This window comes from Echeneis naucrates, chromosome 21 (genome assembly GCF_900963305.1).
Source record: "Echeneis naucrates chromosome 21, fEcheNa1.1, whole genome shotgun sequence".
In the NCBI taxonomy this organism is placed as follows: Eukaryota; Metazoa; Chordata; class Actinopteri; order Carangiformes; family Echeneidae; genus Echeneis; species Echeneis naucrates.
In genome coordinates, this window is record NC_042531.1 from 18,697,985 (window position 1) to 18,713,315 (window position 15,331).

At 41.9% G+C, this 15,331-nt stretch overlaps 1 protein-coding gene across 2 annotated transcripts in view; it reads right to left on the reverse strand.

Moving 5' to 3' along the window:
* Window positions 1-7,006, reverse strand: part of LOC115061655 (collagen alpha-2(V) chain-like) — a 35,572-nt gene extending 28,566 nt beyond the window's left edge. For both annotated transcript variants that reach the window (XM_029530094.1, XM_029530093.1), the window contains exon 1: window positions 6,765-7,006. In XM_029530094.1, coding sequence (XP_029385954.1) covers window positions 6,765-6,855 — 91 coding nt within the window. In that variant the 5' untranslated portion in view covers window positions 6,856-7,006. The remainder of the gene's footprint in view (window positions 1-6,764) is intronic.
* Window positions 7,007-15,331: the final 8,325 nt, after the last annotated feature.

Sequence of the window (15,331 nt, forward strand, 5' to 3'; positions counted from 1 at the left end):
AGGAAATTCCTCTTTGACACGACTTCCTGTGCTGAAGTTGGACCAGTCTGTTGCGATGTACACGGACGCATTCTGCCCTTGTTGTCGTGTACCAAAACAATCCTCTGGGTTTCCCTTGTTGACTCTTCTTCCTCTCCAGTCCATATTCTTACTGTCCTCTGCCTTAGCTTTGACTCTTCTCTGTCCCACTTCTCCTCTCTGTCTTCCGTTCCCCTGTTCTTTCCACTCTGATCTGCAGCTGTGGCAGTGCTTTGTCTTCATGAATTTTTTCTTTCTTCTTTCTCCTGTCCTGCCTTATCCCATATTTAGAGCTCGCGTCCTTAAATCTAGGGACACATCAGTGAAACCCTCACAAACTAGGAGGAGTAGAAGATGAAATAGAAATCAGTCATCGGAGGCTGTAGAGCTCTAATTTAGCCCAGGTAAATAAATACAGGGCCGATTCACAACATCAGGTATTTGCTGGTGTGGCTGATTGACCGAAGCCTCAGTAAAAACATCTTTATACCCTGGTAATTAGAAGGCTATTCTACCAGAAACAGTTTCTTCAGCAAAACCTTTGTGGCTTTACTTTGATTCTGAAGTATATTTAGTAAAATACAAAGTGCTAGTATCCAAAGCCGCACATATGGATATAATTTCAAAGATAGTGAACTCTAAATTACAATGCCAGCATTTGGGTTTGTTATTCTCCTGGATTAAATGTTTCTAATTTAGATAATTCCAACTACGTTGTCTCATTTTTCTTGTCAGATTTGCCAGATTAAATCATTCTCAATAAATGCGGCTCCCCCTGGACTTTTCTCTGCAATGGCATTGCAATAATGGAGGTTAAATGCTAGCCATGAGTCACTGGCTACAGGCAGACATTTCCACATCTCGTTTGGCTAGATGTGAGAAGAGTCTGTTCAGGAGCACTGACTGGACGCTTTAGCCATTGGGTAAGGGACAGCACAGACACACATTGTGTTCAAAGAATGCACCACTTCTTCTATCATGCATAACTCTCTGGACCTGTTTTAAATCCGTCACATAAAAACCTCAAAGAGAGACCAAGAGTGTTGATGCAACAGACGCTGACTCTGTGAAAGAAAATAACGGTTTCTGTGCAAACCTACTCCTCAGCTATACTTATCATCCTTTCTGCTTTTCACGTCTTGGTGTGCAGCCAAAGTTTGACTTTGAGATTCATCTGTACACCGTGTCTGAGTTCCTAATGCTTCACAAGACTCGCACACCCTGACGCTGCTTCCAGCTAACACACAATAGCTTCACTTCACACGAGTGTGGCGGTACTGTAGATGACATTTCAAGACGCATTAGAGCCTCAGCTGAGATCTGGCATGGTCGTGCGGTAAAGACTCCAACACTGTTGGTGTTGGGTCGCTACTAGCCTTTTCCTCTCTGAACATGAGGCTTCTGGTGGATATTAACATTTGTGCTGGGGAAGACCATTCTGCATTCATCATAATGATTCATTCTACTGTATAACTTCAATCAGTTGATGTGATGTAGGGTTAGGGTTAGGGTTGTGATCTACATACTAAGAGCAGGCATACAAGTCTTACATACAGCGTTTAAGTCGGCAAAAACACAGTCTACATAAAGTAACAGAAATCCATTATTTATTTTTTAAAGTACTGATCTTCTAATGTTAAAAGAATAACTTATGCAAGGACGTGTCATTCAAAGTAATTGCACTGAACAGACTTCAGTAATTTAATTCCTACTGCTGGGTGACTTCAAGCACTTTACCACACTAATATGAGGCACTGTTATGTCAGTCAGCTGTCCAGCAAGTTGATAAGGGCCTAAACATATCTCAGGCCACATTACTAACCCTTGTCACCCGCCGTCACCCAAGTAGCACCACTTGAACACGCTCAGAGGTTGTAATATACACAACATGGCTAGAACATAGAATTTAGGCTGGACCACAACCTGCAATTATGGCCTACAGTCACCATTTTGTGGCATGTGAAACAAGTCAGTGTAGCGTTTGAGAGTTTGGCACACAACATGACGATGTATTTGAGAACTTAAGAGTTACCGATGGCTTCAAAAGGTGAAAATACAAATAGGTAATGACCATCAAATATAAGGCAAACTGCTGCTGCTCTGCAACAACATCTCTCTAGATCCGCTTTGACAAATACGCGCATTTCTTAACATGGCAATAACTTTAAATTAGGAATAATTTGCATAATTATCAACAGCTACTGTTATCTAATTTTGAGAATCATTACACTGCCTAGAACGAGGGAGTGAGAGAGCAACGTTGAGGATTTGAGGCAATTATAACACTCTTAAATAGTCAGCAGGGGAGAGACAGAGAACATGTTGGACGGGAGTGCTGCACTACACTAAGACCTGCCAACCTACAGAAGATAATCTCCACAGGGCAAACATCCGCCTGATCTCCTGGAAAAACTACACCCAGCTGTCTAAACATTATGCTCAGGCAGACTCACTGTGACCTGCCACGGCTGAGCCAGGTTTGTCCTGCTGCCATTCAGCGAGGGACAGCATTACTGTCTAATTAATCACAGACATAATGTCCATTCACGTTAGACGACTATTTACAATCATTATGTTGATGACCGAATAAATGGCTACATCCATGAAAGTGGAATTTCCCATTTAGACCCTCCCTGTGTTACTTATTATATGGTATTGACATTATTTTGTAATATCCAGGTTGATATACAGACTTGATTGAACGAAAAAATAACAAAAGCTTAATCTCTAAGCGCATCATCAGACTGTCTGCTGGGGCCATATAACATAAAAGTTTACTTGGACATCATATCTGTACGATCTGGTAACCACAGTAATTAGCAAGATTTTGTAAGTGAAGCTGTTAGATCAACAGTGCCTATATCAATGTTTCTACTTCCCATCAGGAAAGGAATCGCACAAGCTCTCTGACACAATAAATTCTCCTTCCATTGTGAAGTATCAAGACGTGGGTTTTATTTATCTGGTACAAAAACAAACAAGAGCAAAGATGGATAAGAGGACAGAATCAATACTGGTTGCAAGGTAACAAACAAAAGTTGCTAAATGATGTTCGTGTGACTATTTGGGAATCCCTCATCTGGGATAAAAAAAAAAAAAAACAACAACAAATTTTGCTTTTGGGTTTTGCTTTTGTAGTAACAAAGGGAAGGGAAGGGAAGCAATTCTTATATCTATTCTTCCTTAATGTAAAACGTCTAGTGGGGAATTTTCTGGAATACAAATTCTGAGCCACAGCAAATGACTTCAGAGGTTGGTGGCTAAATTGAACCTTACTTGCCCCCTTTAACTTTTTGGAGGGACATAGTTTATCCTCTTGTGCCTGTGAACGCCAAAAATCTAGTGAAATTTAGTTGATATATTTGATTATGATGTTCCATGGGAACTTTCTTCCCGACCTTATGCTTTCTGAGCTGCATTTCAGTGCTGGCACATTTTTAATCAGAAGGAAATGAAGACAATTACAGCAGTTGGGAAGCCCCGCCCTCTGCGTTTATGCTCTGACTTGCCATGGGCCAGCTGAGAGGATGACAGGGGAGACCTGACGGGATGGGCTGTAATTGCACAGCTTTTGAGCAACACCAACAGTTACTTTAACTTGAACCTGTGGAAATATCTGTTGCAGAGATGAAGGAGATTAGATGCTCTCAAGCTTCTTTATGCAAACCACAAGCCGATGAACATCACATCCGTCCTGAAGCAGCGTCAACACATTAAGTCTCACAGCGCAGCATCCGTCCATCATCCTCGCTTTCCAACTATCTCCGAGGCTAAGACTTTGTTTTAATATTTTCCATATACTGCCAAAGCGACTATTCCAACATCTGGAAGTCATCCCCCCACCCCCCTTCCCCACTCCTCCATTTGCTGACTCCAATAATTTGGTTTTTAAGTAGTTCCCATGGAATGATCCTCACGGGCATAGGCTGAATTAAAACTCTATCAGCTTCATCATCTGTGCCACCAAGACATCGCAGGTTCAGCGCAGGACATGACACATCAGATAACCAATTAAATTTCCTCAGCCTAAGAGCATCAATGTAAAATCCTGTGAGCCACCCCCCACCCTCCCACCTCCCCAACTATGGAAGAAAAGAGGCGTGTAATCAAGTCATAGCTCAAAAATGCAGCATGTGGTTCTAATCAAAGCCGTCTGTGGACCTGGTTGAATTCACATGTTTGGCTGTTTGAGCGTTGGTAGAAAACAGCCAATTTATTGCAATGTTAGTGATGTGGCAACAGCAACTGGAACCAATTTAAAGGACAGAGTGACCTAATGTAGGTTTGTTCATTTGGAATACCAGGTTTTCACGTCAGGCTTGTGAGGTGCTCTCAGTGAGGAGGAAGCACTTCCAGTTGATTTTGTTGGTTCGAAGCTGTGATGAAAAAAACGTGTCACAAACTAAAGTCGCTGGTTTCACAAAGACTGAGTGTCCAGGCTCTTTGATGTATGACGCTAAGTGGCATCTGTGAAGTTGTTTAGCAGCCATGGGTTGTTTAGCAGTCTGAGAGGAGTAATGTTAATGTTTAAGTTCTCTCAATCGCACACACACACACACACACACAGAAACATAGATTTGCTTCTCTCTGGCTAAAGCTTGAGCACAGGCTGTTTTTTGTTATTGGAGTCAGTGATCTATTGCTCCTTCTGTCCTTTTTCCATGTTCACATCCCTAAACCTTACTCCAAATATTATGGAGACTTGTGATTGTGAACTTAAAGTCTGCTCCTTCATTCAATTTGCCAACTTATGGTTGTTCAGCGAACAAACTCTCTGCACATGTGCAGGCATATGACTTTCATCTAGAGCTGTGTCACTGAACGGACTAGCGTTTTCAGCATTTGCTTTAAACATGCTCTAAGTCTGGAGTCTAAAAGCAACATGCTTGAGAGCCAAAGTCGGGTCCATCTGAAAGTTTTCAAAGTGGAGAAATAAATCTTTCTTTTTATTTTCAGAACAGACTGAAAGACAGACTGGTTTTCCGACTCTGAGTCTGCTTATAATTATTAACAGTCGGGCTCAGTCAGTTTGTAGTTTTCCAAATAAGTGGAATAACCATCATCTACTATTCAGAGCTTTGCTTCATCACTCTGAATGTGCAAGACATGCACACTTTTTCCTTCAAGTTCTTCTTACAGGCCGTCGGTTAGCATCTTAGATCTATAGCTGCACCGATGCCAAGACACCAAAAACACTTCCAGACTAATGTAACACACACACACACACGCACGCACTCACACACACACACACAATCTTAAGTGCATTGTCTCAAAAACTCTGGTGAACCACATTTTCCTGAAGTCCACAGAAACCATGAACTTTCCACTGTTTTTATTTGGTCAAACTGTAATCACCTCGCCCACCACCACTGCTCCATGGAAAGAGGCCGCTGTACTGTTTCACATGAACAAATATGGACAGTTCCTCAACAAGGGTGGAGAATCTGCGCCTACAACAACTGTGGCAACCAACTTTCATCAAAACAACGCAATGCTTTAAACTACTTTAAACTAACTGCTGTTAAAGTAGTATCTTGTTTCCTCTAAATCTTATTTAGTGTCCATATCAATAGAAATTAATTTTACTCCAAATTTTACTTTTATGCCAGTGAAATGTTCTGGGCCCAGCGCTGTGCCCACCACAGGGTGGCAGTCTCTCTGGACGCACTCGTTCACACCACCCAAAAACTTCCAATTATTCACAGGTAAAGACAGTTTTTCAAGAAACAAAAGTAAACAGTACGCGGCACTGCTCAACACCACACTCCACTGGGAGCCCATTAAATGATCTTTCCAGTGCCCTTTGTGGCCCATGACATCATGGCAGAAACAACACAGTCCCTGTGACGACACACTTCAAACACAACAGGGGAAAAAATGGGGGAAAGGCAGTTCAAGTAAAACAAGAGCACTCAGGTGTTCCAGCTGGGGGTGTTGCCAGCTCAAGACATAAGGAAGCCCCGCAGTCCAGGTGACTCAGAGCATCTCTGCTTCTCATGTCTCCCCACATCTGCCCTGAATTAACATGCAGTCTGTGTTCCCTCAGAGGCACGTGAGTTTGAGTGCTGAAATTCTTTTTGCAGATGTACAATGTCTTCTGAAGGGAAGGGAAAAATGGTTGCGGTAACATTTAATGAATGCCCCAAAGTGGCTGAGTGGTGCTGGAGTTATGTAAAAGCATATAAGGTGCTCGTTTCCCTCCTCTGCACATTTTCAGTGCCTGAGGGTGACAGCACTTGCAATCACTGACAGATGTCCACAGGACTGTATCCTGACATACAGGGCTCATTTGCCAGTTGCAAATAATCCACACCAGAGCTTCTCTGAGCTGTGCACACTCGTCAGACCAACTTGGTTTGTCTCTATCATCCCCTCCAGAGATGAGCAGACAAGACATCCCTGTGCATGTTCCACACTGTCTTTACATATCCCGCAGAAAACAGCAACTCATAACAAGGAAGTTAGGTCATCATCTGCAGGGAAAGTCTTGCTTGAAAAAGCAAAACCAACATATAATGTAGGGCGTTATCAAATGTGCCTTACCTAAAACAACTTCCCCCTAGATTAAAGTAAATTACTTTCCACCAAATGGAAGAAAAGGAAGTGGACTGAACCCTACTTCTGCTGCACGGTTTGAACAAGCACGGGCAAAAAGTCAAAGGTAATGTTTGAAGGTCAGCCAGCTTCACACATAATAATCAACAGCAATTAGGTGTTTAAAACAAACAGTAGAGATGTTCACTTACCACTGTTCCCTTCTTGACATGTAACAATCAAAACCTGAGCCACGGAGACCACCAGAAAAAGGAAAGTCCTTAAATGTATAAAGCTCATCATGTCTATAAGAAAGACATGGGCCTTTCCTGTGTGCAAAGCAAGGGGAAAAAAGGGGATGAAAAGAAAAAAAAAATGCTCAAGTTATCACTGCACCACCATGAATAAAAGAGTGCCTCTCCTTGTAAGCAGCAAGCAGACCCAGCCCAGACTGCGTGAGTGCTTTTTTGTGTAGTTACAGCTTTAAATGAGAAGAATGCTGGCCAGCCTAATTTTCCTCCCCCTTTTGTCAGCCCTCTCCCATAACCATCCTCTCACAGGCTTTTGTGGCTGTGGGAGAACTACACCCATGTTCACAAGTTCTCATACTTTCCAGCGATTCTCTCTCTGCGTGTTGCTGCCTCAAAATCTAGTAACCTCATCTCTCAGCCACAGAAAAGAGATGCCAACAGGCAGATAACGCAAAAGGCGACTTGTTTTTGAAGATGTCACAGATTCTTGCCTCTCTTCAGAGGTGGTTGCTAAGAGAGATCATAAAAGTGGCGATTTATTGCACTCTTGTGAGACACCAAACCAGAGACAGAGTGAGTCGAGAATCCTTTTTTTACGGCCCAATTAAATGCAAGAATAGAGTTTTATAGCACTATTCTTCTCTAATGAATTGAAGTTGAGGTGAAGAAACTGAGCTGCACAAGATTGCCTGATGAATTATTTGCTTATAAATTCAAGGGTATCTTTTTTAATTAGACTTCTGAGTTAAAAAAAAGAAAGAAAAAAAAAGAAAGAAAGAAAGAAAAAAGTGCGGAACAGTGTGAAAGCAACTTTGGGTGGTCAAGACAGTAGGTGGTCATCCCAGGGAACCCAGAGTGTAAATTTAGAGAGAAATCTAAGGTCAGCACCTCTTGACTTATGGTGAGAAAATGGAATCTTCCCCCTGTGCCAATAACTGTTTTACATCTGATCACAGCCCTACACCAAACTAAGAACAGCTTAAATTGTTGTACTTTTCAATGCATCTTGTGTCAGTGTGTGGAATAGAGGCCCTAATCTTTATTTTCGCATACACTTATATGATAGATGCACAATTTTCAACACAGTATTATTTTTTTCTTTTCACACATGATGTGAAATCACTATGTATTTAGTGTGCAGCTTGTACAGGAACCCTGGTGGATGTGCACAAGATAGCCGGTTTATTTACAAGCCTTTGAAAGATTTATTCCAAGTATTCCCCGGGTAATAATGGGAATGATGAGCTACTCCTCTTCCTCCCCAAAGGCACCAAGGACTCAGTTGCAATTTCTGAAATGGCTTATACTGATTCATCTCTGGGAAAATAAAAAAAAAAACAAAAAACATTAGACTCAGTTGTTGTGAGACACGAGGGAAAATTTTGAAAAATGCTGATCTGAGTACTGTTTTGAAATCAGACTTAATCAAATCATCTTTATGTTTACCCAGCTGATTAAACTGATACAAAACTTTGCCATGCATGACCCAGGCCCTAGCTGTGTGACAGGAAACAGCTGTGCGCCATGTTCAACGAGGTACTAAAAGCATCAGGTGATCGGCTTTCCGTCGAACTGCATGTGTGTGTGTGTCCCTGTGTGTTTAGAGAGAGGGGGTTTGAGAGACTACACCAGAGCTAATGAGAAAGACAGCTGTTTTGGTGTCAGCCCCGCCCACAGAGCAGTTCAGCCAATTCAGGGTCCCTCCGCTCCAGGCCTCACACGAAGCATCAGTTCTGTTTCCTCTGCAAAGTGAAGACTACAGGAAACATCAGGGCACTGCTAAAGCTGCACGTTTCCACCTGTTTGCCAATGACTTCATCATCATGAAAAGACGGCTGCCAAAAGGACAGTAGGTGCTCTGGGAATTGTGGTTTAGCCAATAGGGTCTGAAAAGACCAAACTGACTTCCCAACTCAATTGATACAGGAAGGGCAGCTGCATTTATTTTGGCGACGCCTCTCCATTTATTTACAGTAACTATACAAGGTTTTAAGAAGTCCCAAATATTTACTTTCTTTTGAAGATGCTTGAACAATGTCACAAAACAGCTGGGCGCTGAAGTGAAGTGTACGTTCGTTGGGGATTACTTTCAGAGGCAGATTCAAGTAATGTGCTATTCCTGTGGCAATGATAATGACAGAGCACGTCATCATCTGAGGCAGATTGGAAATAGTCGGATTGCAGTGGCAGCAGCGTTTACTGCGAATCAATTATGACACGACATGCACCATTAGCCTGTGTGTTCAGAGGCAGGAGTGGCAAATAAATGCTTAAATTACACTGGTTTACCTACCACGGTGACTGGAGGAGTGAGTTTGTGAGTTCATGGGAAGTCATCAGTGTAGCTGTGACAGTGACAGTTCAATGTATCTGGACTTAATGCCGTTTGACACATCTCTCCCGTGTACTTCCCCATTATAGCCCAGACAATAAGCCAGGAAAGGGTATTGGCACAAACGCATGCATGTATCTATGTATCTGTACTGCATTATTTTGCAAGGCCTGTAGTTGGGAATTTATCGTAGCGGGCTTTTGCACTCTCAGTGTATATCTACTCCTTGGGTGATCCCCTAATCTGTCCAGCAGGCAGCAGATCACTCTACAACCCAGGTGTCTAGTTACATAAAGGCACGGAGTCATGCACAAAATGTCAGGTGCTATTATTATTATTCTGTCATCACCAGGAGTACTGTTAAAAAAGAAGGATTATTGCAATTTGGATCTGAGAGGGTTTGGAGATTGTTATCCAACTCTGCTTCCTGTCTCAATATTTGCGGCTTTCCTTGACTAGACCGTAAAATAAAACTCTTCTTTGTTTTGATCGGACTGAGTTTTATAGTGCAGGGATGAAATAGGCCGCAGGGTATAGGGACAAGGTTATACAGAGTATGGTCAGTATGGAAACTAGACATTTTTAATATCTATTTCCTTGTAGGCTATATTGGTCTTCTTCATTTGCATTTAGTTACTTGCTCAGTTTGCAACATGATGTTCTCTGTAGTAGGACATTAATAAACATAAAAACACTGAATTGGTGGGTCGGTGGTTCAGTGGTTAGCGCTGTTCCTATAAGGGTAAGTGAGAGTGAATGCTTGTCTCTACTGTAAATGTCTGCCCCGTGTCAGATTGGTAAAATGTCCAGGGTCCGACCTCTGGCCACTGTCCGGCCGGTTTCAGACCCTGCATGGATGAATACAATACAATATAATAAATGGATAGATGAGCAGCTACCGATTGGTTTTGATCTTCTGTTGGAAGCGTTTCTATCCCTGCCACGCACACACAAACAACACAAAGTAATCATAAGGTGATATTGTCTAAACCCCAGAAAGTGTGATAGCGACCTAAGATAAAAAAGCAAATCAAGCCTTGTGTGCAAAGTGATGGATAAAGAAAAAAAAATCTAAACTTGAACAAACAAACAAACAAACAAACAAATAAAAAAAACACACAACAACAACAAAACACAGGAGCATGTCATCTGTTGAAAATACAGACATGTATTTTACTTCTGACACTGGAAAAATTTGCTAATTCAGCAAGGGGAACTTAAGTAGTGTTAGTATTAACAGCTGTTACCTTTGGAGGAGAAACATTACAAGTTCAGCATCAATCTGAACTGCAGCTGTTTCAGTTCCACAGGCTAACCAGCTAGCTCTGGGGCTAATCAAAGCCACGAAGCATAAAGCTCACTTAATCATTTATCAACATTATATAAGTTCAAAATATAAGGAAACACACGCAATGTGGTTTGTAAATTGTGGTCAAATTAATATTGTTTGATCACATTTTATTTATGACTCTTTGGAATCAATTACAAGATCTCAGGGGTTCATTGCTGCATATTTGATTTTCGTTATGGATTACATAAGCACAAATTGTATTGCATTTGCATCACATAGGTGTGTTGCTCATACTGGCAAAATTTGGACATCTTCAGTTGTCCTCTGATGTAAGTCTGGGTTGGGTTGGTCTGTAATGCACAGTATTTGGTGTGCTGGAATCTGACTCTGACTCGGGGATATCGCTTCGATAAGACTGCACTAGCAGGAAATTGTTACCAAAACTCCATGTGACGATTGGCATCATCCTTCATTTCACTCCACTGTCTCCGCCCTCCCTCCTCCCACTGCCTCCTAATAAACTCCTCCCACTCAGAGTTTCTCACTCCATGGTAATGTGGAGCAATTTCATGACTGCTAACCAAAGTCCCAGTTTTTATAACTGTGCTGACACTGCGTCATAGCATATGTGAGGCATTTTCCTTTGCCAATATGAGGTTCACTTGCCCATGTGGCTAAAGTTGATGTCTGCAAAAGCTCCTGCAGCAACTGCTGAAATAACAATTTCTCCATTCCAGTACCTAAAAACATTTATATGGTTTCTTTTCAGACACGCTAGGTGCACATGGGCGTGATGGCTTCGACAGACATGCTACACAGGGACCTCTTTGATCCCAAATAAACTTAGCTTTGGACTTTACCTCAGAATGGAAATCATTAGCAGCGTCTAAGTCACCAGGGCTGCATCTGCCAAACTATTACAGTTAAGACTCTGTAGCAAGACCTCTCGCACCACCAGAAAGCTCACCCTTCCTCATAAAATAGTTGTCCCTTACCATGAAACTACTATCATTTCCACCTAGGATTTTCAAAGATCACATTTAATCCACCAGACGGAATTCCTTTTACTCCCGTTGCCGTCTTGTAAACTGAGCTATTGGATCAGACAGGAAGAATGTTGGAGCAGATGGAACGCACATGCTGCCTATTGTAAAATGCAGACCCTTATGTTGTATTTCAGAATATATGATCCTGTACAACAATCGGAAAGAGATAAGAAAAAAAAAATCTCTGGAGGATATACATATTTCTAAATATAACTATACTGCACCATAATGATATTGGTTATATAGCTTAAACTGCTTCAGAGACTATCACATAACAAAACAAAAGGGATAGTAAAGCAGCAATGCAAATTTGGGAAATATGAAGCAATATTACAAAGTGAATTTTTTAGGGAGGATTTAAAAGTAAAGAGTGTGGGGGTATGTGCTGACCATCAACCTCAACGAGAAGGCGCTTGCACACACACATTTATATAATGTAAATGAAGGGGCATCGCAAAATCTTCAGTGTATCTGGAAGCTTGATGAAAGTACGAGATTCAACACCTTTGCAAAAAGTGCAAAGAGATCAGGGGAGCATTGCATTAACAGTGCATCATACTGTTTTTGTGGTGTTTGGAAAGAGGGGTCCAATGTCAATATACATTACTATGAACATCCCATGGAGTGTTCATCAGCCTCAGTGTCCCCCTTTTGTGTCCTTTCGTGTCGTCTCAACATTGAAATTGGACAGGAGAGACTGTGTCTAACAATTTAAATCACTGCCCAAAACCATCAATACAGCGTTCACACCCACTCCACACCATGGCTGGCCATCTGTGTGATGCAAGAGATGATCCAAAGTTTTTCCCTTTTATATGATAACTTGTTTTCACAATTCATTCAAGTGTGGCTGTTGGGAAAAGCTTTAAAGACCACAGGCCCCGGATGCAGCAGCACATTGTGAGGCCCAGTTTGGTTTTATGTTTTTTTGTCACCTTCATCAAAGATGGAGAGAAACCCCCGACTCAGGCAAAACCAACAACAGCCCTCCTCCACATATCCTCTGACTGGCAGCTGCAGGCTGATCTTGGAAAGCGGCTGACATTCCCACAGCACATTGTAACAACTTCACTCCGTCCAGACATGATCACCTCCTCAGAGGCCTAAAAAACACCTGAAGAGCATATTGAAGAAGCCAAAGAGAGGAAACATGCCAAGTACCGGGAACTAGTGGGGGAGTGCAGGGGCAGAGACTGGAAAACATTCTACAAGCCCATAGAAGTTGGCTGTAGAGGATATGCTGGACATTCTTCCTACAAGGTCCTCACTCGGTTGGGCGTCACAGCAGCAGCCAAGAAGAGGACCATTCAGTCTGCCAGTGAGGCCGCAGAAAGAAACACTAGGTGGCTTTGGCTAAAGAGGGCTGATCAGTGGGTAGCTGCTGGGACACAAGCCTGGGCCTGATCAACCCTGGATGGGTCACCTGGTCAAAGGTGTATGTTGTGAGACATGGAGCACCTTATGACCCCAGGTCACAACACTGATGATGTGTCCCAGAGTATCCTGGAGATTTTTCTGGACTACTTTAATATCCCTTGTTTTTATCTGACCAGGGAACTTTGCTGCAGGTCATTCCTCATTTCTGTCTCTCATTTCCTGTCATCTCTCGACCATCTAAAAAGCCCAATAAGCAATTATATGACACAGAGAATGGGGTATTTTGATTGATTTGGGCAGATTGTTCCAGTGTTGAGCTTATGACCATATATATGCATTCTTGCTCTGAGTCTTTGGGAAGTTCAAAGAGAAGCTTATTGGCAGACCTATTGTTACATTCCAGAGTGCAATGAGTGCAAAATGTAGGTTGGAGCTGAGCCATTAACCAGCCTATATGTGTGACTGGAAAATATCAAAACAAAATCAACTCCGAATTCAGCTGGAAACCTGTTAATCTTTGGCATTTGATAACAGTCTGCTTTGGACTCCAACCAGGCGTTTGTATACAGGGTTGCTTCTCATTCAGTGCCAGAGTAAATAGAGCTGGAGATTAGATACAAAAAACTTTTTGTTGTATCTAAAATAGAGGAAAGATTTCATTTTGGGTGTCTTTGACCTAGCTTTTTCTGTGCGCATCAAACTCACACAAAACCTGAAACACTAAAAGTGAAACTCCTGAAAGAGGGAAGCGGACAGGCAGAAAGAATCCTCCAGGGCAATGTAAGCTGTGAGTCGACTTCATACAGTGGAAAAATCTCCCCTGTGCTATCTCCTGCTTGCAAATCGACAACCCTCCCTCCACACAAAACTCAGCACAAGACTCTGATTGCCAAGGCTGTGATGACTTTCCTCTCCTCCTAACATGTAGTTTCACGATCCTGGCTCATCTGCTAAAGCCATCTCCTCCCTCCCCCCACTGAAGACATTTGAGGCCAGCGAAACAGAGACTACGACAACAGGCAACTTGGAACAAGAAAATCTCATTTTGTTTATGGCAAGAAACGCGCATCTGAAACACAAATTGTCCAGATCAAATAGACATGTAGAAAAGTAAGCCAGTTTGTTTGTCTTCAATTTCTGCTCTGGCAAAAATATAGCCATGTGCCTGTCTGCAGAAATTTAACGATGGATTTGTTATGTTCTCTTTTTACAAACAGGATTCAGGAGCTGCAAGGGTTTCATAAATAATGTATTACAGAAGTTCTATTAGTACTTTGAAACAAGTATTATTTGAAACAGTAATTTGGAGCAAATTTGGGGATCAAACTGTTCTCACCTTAATTTGGATCTTTGATCGTGCAATTCAGGAGCAAACTGGCCTGCAGGGGTTTGTTGTTTTTAGCATGAAGCACACTTCCCTTAAGTAAAGAGGGAATTAAACTTTGTAATCTACAGCAGGAGCCCTCCTCAGTGCCCACATGTGAACACATGCCGTGCATGCTGCAGTGAACTCAGGGTCAAATTTCTTTACCCCAATGAGAAATGAATTGTTTCCTCTGTCTTCCTGCTGAACTCCCGGTGCAAGGACACAGCATTCTGAAGAAAACAGGCTAAGTGAATCCCAGTTACTGCGTCCTGTCAGATATATATAATAGATGGGGAATCAATCATTGTTCTTAAATTAGTTTCAAAGGTTATAAGGCTACATGTTGTATATGGGTACTGAAAATTATCATTATACCGTGTAGTTTTAGGCGACTTTATGCAAATTTTAGCTAACTATTAATGTCTTAAATGTATATGGAGAACATACAGTTCCAGGAGACAAAACACCTTTAGCATTGACTTTGGGACCATATGTTTGGTCTGCACCAGCTTTGTGTGTTTGTTCTTGGGAATGGACGGTAGTATGTTATTTGTTAAGTGTGTCTTCATTTCAGTGGAGTTTTTTCTTCTTATTGTTTTTTTTGGCTGAAAGCAGTTGGCTGGAGAGTCTGGAAATGTACTTGATGAGAGCATTAAGTGAACACTGTAGTTGTGTGCTCTAACAAAAACTGCAGACAGCCACTAAAGAGCACAAGTGAGTCCGAACTTAATTAAGTGCAAATTTTGAATTAAAATGAATCTAGTTTTTTACATCGTTACTGTTTTAATTAGTTGAATATTTCTATACATTCAGTCACCAAAAGCCAACGTTACCAATGTGGAGGATGCCACCCAATGAATGTAAATCTGTACGTACTGAAATTCAAAATCACTTTGCTCGACATGACATTAAAGGCTATCTTTGATAGGACGCAGTAGACGCTATCAATGCTTTTTTTTTATGCAAAAGAAAGTAGTGAGTAAAAAAAAGGCTATCAGAGTGGGCAGCATTGTTTGCTCCTCCTCTACAGTGACCGAAGCGTATGTGTCTGTTTACCCTTTCACTGCCCATGTCTGCTGACAGCTATGGGGCTGTCTGTCGATGTGGAAGATAAAT